We start from the raw sequence: 7,343 nt of genomic DNA, 5'->3' as shown, positions 1-7,343 counted from the left end.
CAATTAATACCACGCCGGTGTTGTTCACAGGACAGCAAGAGTAAACGATCGGGAGACTCTTGTCGTCGTTACCGTTCCCCTCGCACGTTTTATTTCTCCGGTTTCAGCGTTTTTGCTTCACAACTAAAGCGTGCAGTTTACTTTGTGTGCACTAACATGGACTCGAGTCAACCAGCGCCACCTCTGGCCAAGTGCCACAGCCTACAGCCAGATCAACTTGTGACACACATCTGCACCACGTTTGAATTCGTTTCATGCACAATACATGTGTACCTTTCAATTGTGTCTGTTTGTGCGTCATGCAAATAAACCTGTGAAAAGAATGAAACGATATCATATATTTATTGTGGCCTACATTTGTACAAAATTCCAAATTATATACACAAAGTCATAGAAATCACCACTCCAGTTGGTCATCATGATTTTAATATTCTCTTTTTCCATAACAATGAAATACGCCTTGGACAAATATGACACATCAATAGTTCATTGGTGTTGTCACATCACATCCTGTAAGCATCTTCTGTCTGTGTCTTTTCTCTGGAAATTAATATTTCCAGCCAATATAGGCAATCCATCAACATGGATGGAGAGTTGGTAGTTATATACAGTCTGTATAAGTGTGAGGGACAGAAGTTACCTACATGACAGGCTACACAAAGACACGAACAGACAAATTAATATTGAGACAAGACTGCCTAAAAAGAGAGATACTACCAGGAAACTAGACACAAGAGTGTCCTGAAACCTGAATCAAAAGTCCAAAACAAAAAATGCTGGGTACAAAACCCAGGATCATGACATGACTCATTATGGCAGAATCGAATCCCAGTAGTAATAGGATTTAGGACGGGGTCTCCCAGAGTGTAGACACTGGTGGTGGTAAAAATGAAGACTGAGGCTTGGATGGAGCTCTGACTGAGGTGTCTGTGAGGTGGAGATAGGGAGGAGGTTGGGTTTCATGAGTAAGAATCAAAATGGAAGAATGACAGAGAGCACAGATTTAAACTTTACCTAAAGCCAACACAGTTCTGCAGACAAGAAGATGATTGGACCAGAGTAATGATGACATTATTGAGACTGACAGTGTGGGAAACGGGGGGTGATGTAAAGAAAAGAAAAGCAGCCTAACACCGAAGAAAGGCAGATGAACTTACGCATAAGCTTCATTAAAGGGCTAAGTACCACAGGCCTTTAACATGGCAGTAATTGAAGCACTTGTTGTAGCTAATGTCCAACCTTCCTTTTATCTCAAAAAATCTTGAAGGAGTAGTTGTAAAACAGCAAAATGATCAGAGGAATGCTTTTTTGAAAACTTTCAGTCAGAATTTCTCAAAGTACAGAAAGTATATTGCACTGACAACATTGAAGGTTAGAAATCTTTTTTATGGCCTCTGATAGTGGACTCATTTCTGGGCCCGTTCTACTAGACCTCAGTGCAGCATTTGATATTGGTGACCATATTTTATTACAGAAATTCGAGCATGTCATAGGAAATAAAGGCACTGTTCTGCAGTGGTTTGAATCTTTGTGTTCGCAGAGACAGAAATCACTTCATGTAAAATATTTGTAGCAACATGAGATCAAACCTTTTTGTGGTCTTTGAAAAGGGGTCAAACAGCAGTTCTGATACTATGACTGTAGTCTGCATGTTTTTGACAAGGAGGGATTATGAAACATTAATAGAGAAAAATTATCTGTGTGCAGTGGTCACAGAGTACATTGCGTGCAAAAGATCACTTAAACATTATCATTTGTGTTTTTGTTGTTTCTCAGACACACACACACACACACACACACACACACACACACACACACACACACACACACACACACACACACACACACACACCACCACTTCCGGTTCTTTCATCTCCCTTCAACTTTTACTTTGTTTCTGTTTCAACAGGTCAGTTTTTACTGAGCGGTAACATTTGTTTCTAAATAAATAAATAAGTACTAAAACGAACTAAATAAAAAAAATAGGAATGGAATTTACTTTAACTGTGGCTAGTGTATAGTAGAATTAATAGAACAGAAATAGTATAATATGATTTCAAATTATACCCTGAGCTCTGCTGTTGTTGTTGCAATATGCTCACCAAAACACTTCCCCTTCATTTCTGAGAAGGAAAATGTCATAGGTGTGAAACCAACAGGTCTCAAACCACAATTAGATTGTATCTGTGTTCTTACTTGTCACCATTTTTTATTTCATGAAATCAAGACTCAAATTCTGGTAGGACAGCTGTGTGACTCTTTTCATGTGCACTTTAACTTGCACTGAAACTAAAAATGTTTTAAAAATGTACTCATGTGGTTTAGTTTGAAAGTATGCATTGAATTAATTGATTGAGAGAGAAGGGGATGGAAATTACTCTGAGGAAGTAACCAGGAAGGGGACACTGCTTTCGTCATTGAGACTGACTCATTTCTAACCTTGTGAGCAAAAGTAAAGACCAAGACAAAGACCAAGGCATGATGGCTGTACTGACATGGGCTAAAATGTTTCTGATACTGATATGGATGCTTCAGTTGAGAGGTAAGATTAAATAGAATTTCAAACTAATGTGTAAACTGCATTAATGCTACTAACATTGTCTTATTGATTTCAAATTTAACACTCATGTTTTTTTTTAAACTTTATGAGTTTATTTGACTCCAAAATGAGACGCACAAGAGTTCTGATGCATCAAAATTTGATTATCTAGACATTTGATCTACTTATTTACAGTTTATCTTCTCATGTCTCTTTCTTTTTTGGTTAGTAGCAAATGGGCACACTTTGTCCTTATTCCCTGCTGGAGATGATGATGAAGTCACTTTGCCTTGTAAAAATGCAATACACGCTCAACATGAATGTACCAGTACAACATGGTTCTTCAGTGGTTCGAGAAACCAGAAAGCAGTAGAGCTGGTTATTCTTGGAAAGATTGTAGAAGATCTTCAAGCTAAATCAGACAGACTCAGTGTTAGCAGGAACTGTTCTCTGGTTATAAAGAAGGTCACAGTTGAGGATGTTGGTCTGTACACCTGCAGACAGTTCAACGAATCAGGACTACAGCGAGGTCCAGACTTTCAGGTTCATCTGTCTGTTATCATCAGTGAGTATTTGCATTTTAATGTTTACACTCAAACTGTATTTTGACAAAAACGAATCAAAACATTACAACAGTGCATATTAATGCGATGTATTTATTATTACCCTAAATTCTCTCTATTTTCACCAGTGATTGAACATAAGAACGACGATGAAGTCAAGTTGTACTGCTGTGTGTTCTCATATGACCACTGCAGACACAGAGTGGAATGGCTATATGAGGGTAAAGAGGAACAACCTTCAGACATAGAGATAAAATCCGGTTACTGTTCCACCACTCTGACTTTTACATCATCTCACGTTGAGTCACGTTTTAATAAGTCACTGAAGTGCAAAGCAACCAACGATTATAATAAGAAAGAGCAGCTGTTTCCTTTCAGACTCCATTCCTCATGTGTGATAGCAGGTAAGGATTTCTGTAATCACACAAAATAACTGATTTGCTTAAAGCTTTAATCTTTAAATATCACATCAGCCTTTGTCCTCTATTGTTTAAATGTTTTCACCGTGCATTTTTTGGGCATTTTTATCAGCTGAATATGGAACAAGGACAACAATCAGTGTATCTTCAAACATCAATAATGAAGCAAAACAAGAAGGTACTAACTGACTCACTCATGTTTTAATGTTTTTTGTCTGAATGTATGGATGACACATCACTGCGGGTGAAAAAATTCTCATATTCTGCTGTAGTAAATGCCATATGTGTTATATGATATAATATATGAACATGTCATTTTTTTCCTTGAAGAAAAGGCATTATATGATTTCTTTTCTTTGTATGTTTTCAGATCCACAAGTATAAGCCACAAGGCTTCAGCCTATTCCTTTTTCGGTTACTATTTGAGTACTTTTATGTAAAATTATAATTTGTTGTGTTGTTGTTGACTGAAATAAATTTCAATTCAATTCAATTCAAATCCTCGGTATTTGTTGAGATACATCATTGTGTGTACGAGTTTAGCAGGACTCTTAATAACATTTGTTACAGTCACCACATGGACAAAAACTAAAGGTCAGAACTTTCACATATGATAATCTTATACTACATTAAAAGGAATGTTAAACACTGTGTAAAATATAAATGAAAACTGAATGCAACTAACATTAAAAACCATGTTTTATTCTTAATCAAACATAGAAAACATCACATGTTTAAAAGGAGAAAATTTATCACTTTAGGAAAAAATCATTTTTATCATTTGAAAGGCACCAACACCTCTCAAAAAAGCTGGCAGGGCCATGTTTAACCCTGTTTAGTATCTCCTCTTCTTTTAACAACAGCCTGGGAGCTGAGGAGACCAAGTTGGACTTTTGGGAGAGGAATACTGATGAATTTTGGCTGATACAGAATCAGCAGTCCTGGGTCTTCCTTGTCGTATTTAGCTGAAAGGCCAGTTCAGCACCTTCAGCAGCTCTACTATAAAGCCATGCTGCTGTAACCTGCATGTGTGGATGGCACAGCAAACTGTGTTAACAATGATTTATCAACGTCACTTGCAGTATTTTCCATGACAGAAGTAGAGTGTTACAGACACAATGTTTGCTTACTTTAAAAGTGCTGATGGAGAATGTGGCGGGGCGTGGTCTGCGGTGCTGCTGCTGGAGAGGCGGATGCACCTGAGGGGCATCCGCAATCATGCCTCAGGTACGTCCGCCTCCCCTTCAGCGGCCCGTCGCAGAGAAGTATAGAAAAGGCCAGAAGGTGCACTGTATCCTTGAAGATCTACAGAAAGCAGCTTGGCCAGCCTCTATCTCTACTTCAGTGAAAGTCTGCATCACATTTTGCACTTTTCATACCCGATCATGTTACGGACGTCTTTCACGTTAATCCGTAATGTTGCAAAACTTTCTCAAACCTGACTCATTTTACTACCACTTAGTCCACGCATTGCCCCATTCCCAACTATTTCGAGGCATATTGCTGCTGTCATGTTCAAAATGAGCTAATATTTGAAGAAATTTCTAGATATTACATTATGTTTTTATGTACTTACATTTTACACTGTGTCCCAGCGTCTTTGAAATTTGGGTTGTATGAAGCTGAAACTTTATAGTTGAAGATGAAGTTGACTTTCCCTGCGGTGCTTTTATCTTTTCAGGGAACATACCACAGATGGAAGAAAACACTGTGAGTAAAAAGGTATTTGTTCATATAAAATGCGGACATATAAATGAGATAAGACCAAATACAAGTACAGATAATGATGACTGTGTCACAGTGAAACATATATGTTATCTTTCCAAATAGTGTTTATTTGCATATTTATTGTTAAGAGAGAGCTATATCAAAGACAATGAAAAATAGGTGTAGGTGGAGAAACTATAGACATAAACATGACAGGATCAGACAGATCAGAATAACTAAATAATAGTAATAATAATAATAAAGAATAGCTAAAGTGATCCTGTAATGAAGTTTTTTTCACCCTGCAGACACACAGTGGAGTGGGTGAATGTGGCTGAATGTGGGGGTGGAGAAATTGCAGTATTAGTCACTATATGTAATTGTATATCATTGTTCGCCATCTCTGACTACTGTCTCCAGATCAGCTGTGGTTTAGCATTGTTCCTGTAAATCTGTCAGCAGTCTTAATAATCATTCTGCTGATTATGAAAGGGGAAAAAAATCACACATTAAATTTTAGAATTTGAAAAGTTTGAATTTAATGCTCACATAATGATGATATCACAAAAAAAATGTTAGGATTTTGAAAATAGACGAATATTTCCTAACTTGCAATTATAAAAAAGAACTGAGGAAGCTAAACATGTCAGGATTGTCGGTTAAGACATGCATATACATATTAATGCAGCTTTGTTTACTTTGTAGATTGTGATTTTTACAAAACACACAGGACAGGAAACCAGAATTTCTCTTTTATTTAAGCTAATATTAACTTTATGTGTCTTTTCAGGAGGCAAACTACAGCTAGATAACAGCAATGTAACTTTTAACACTGATTAATTCAGTTAATTTTCAGCATTGTGGTTTTTGTTATTAGTATTACTATTAGCAAAGTATTTTTTATACCAGAGAGTCTACAAGTAAATCACTAATAGTGATGTGTGTATCAGAGAAATAAGAACAGAGAAATAAGAAAGCTAAATTCAAAAAGAAAAACTGCACCATACAAACCATTTATACATAGAGATGGTTTTGAGACATTGCACAAATCTTCACCTAAAGTCAACACAGTTCTGCAGCTGTATTTGTATTTAAGACTGAGGTTAAACCCTGCAGAGATCAGTCAGGAGACGGTAATTTCACACACCAATCCTTTTGTTATGATGATGATGCTTCTATCAGGTTCACGAGGAAAACTAATAAAGCCCCAGTAACTGTTTTGAAATTTACAGAGGATCTAAGAGGGAAGATCATAATTTTTCAAAACACTTTTCACTTCTATTGTAGCTAAAGTGCCATGACCTATTGTCATCCACAGTGTAACAAGTTTTATTTCAGGGTTTAAAATTCCTAGTCAACATCGCAGTTTCAAATAGTTTATTGGTTTTCATCATGTTTCAGTTCTTTTTACACTTTAAAAGTCACTTTCACAGTAAAAAAGTTTTGAAATTAGTAACTTTTTTCTGTGTTGATTTAATTAATTATTTTAGTCTTCTCTCTGTGACATTCATGTGCTTGTGTTTTCTTCCCTCTAGGACTGTGGTGAAGATCAAGGTGACACTGTGACCTGCACCACTGTGAAAACTTCCTCCTCTTCCACTGGAGCTCCAACTGATCCCAGAAACCCACTCTAAGTTCAACAAGCAAAAGAATCCAGATGTTTCTCAGCAAATCATACCTTGAGAGTGATAAGGTTCTCTCTGACTTTTTCATAGGCAGTGCAGCCAGCAATCTTTTTTTACTGTACGTTTTCTTTAAATTCTGTACAAGTTCTTGTAATACAGTATTAAAAAATTACAAGATGTTACTTTGTTAAGCATTGTCTTCTTCCACTTCTTCAAAAAGGAAATGTGTGTGTAAAAAGAGTTTGACATGAAAAAAGAAATGTAAAAAATATCATGGATTGAATTAAATTTGATAAAGTCATACTTGTGGACACTCTGTTACATCTGTCTGTGTAGCTTCTCAGTCATCCAGGTCATGTCAGTCTAAGGAGCTTGGAAACAAAGTGACTGGACTTTAACCAAAAGATTAGAGTCCCAGATATTTAAACACTAGTGGGGGTTCTTTCTTATGAGGGTCAACAATGATGTGCGTCATCACATGAGTCAAGGC

At 36.7% G+C, this 7,343-nt stretch overlaps 1 protein-coding gene across 1 annotated transcript; it reads left to right on the top strand.

Moving 5' to 3' along the window:
- The first annotated feature begins 2,459 nt into the window (after positions 1–2,459).
- Positions 2,460–7,124, top strand: LOC120433337. Its single transcript, XM_039599455.1, has 6 exons — positions 2,460–2,542; positions 2,769–3,104; positions 3,231–3,506; positions 3,634–3,699; positions 5,203–5,243; positions 6,764–7,124. The coding sequence occupies exons 1-6, from the start codon at positions 2,479–2,481 to the stop codon at positions 6,860–6,862; spliced, it is 882 nt and encodes a 293-aa protein (XP_039455389.1). The 5' UTR covers positions 2,460–2,478; the 3' UTR covers positions 6,863–7,124.
- The last annotated feature ends 219 nt before the right edge of the window (positions 7,125–7,343 follow it).

The sequence above is a fragment of the Oreochromis aureus genome, linkage group 15, assembly GCF_013358895.1.
Source record: "Oreochromis aureus strain Israel breed Guangdong linkage group 15, ZZ_aureus, whole genome shotgun sequence".
NCBI lineage: Eukaryota > Metazoa > Chordata > Actinopteri > Cichliformes > Cichlidae > Oreochromis > Oreochromis aureus.
Note: the sequence above shows the minus strand (reverse complement) of the source record. Positions and strands in the feature narration are given on the sequence as shown.

Coding starts and splice junctions, on each gene's coding strand:
- LOC120433337 (XM_039599455.1), top strand. CDS start 2,479: ATGATGGCTGTACTGACATGGGCTAAAATGTTTCTGATACTGATATGG. Junction 3,700..5,202: donor TAATGAAGCAAAACAAGAAG/GTACTAACTGAC, acceptor TTATCTTTTCAG/GGAACATACCACAGATGGAA. Junction 5,244..6,763: donor AAAACACTGTGAGTAAAAAG/GTATTTGTTCAT, acceptor TCTTCCCTCTAG/GACTGTGGTGAAGATCAAGG.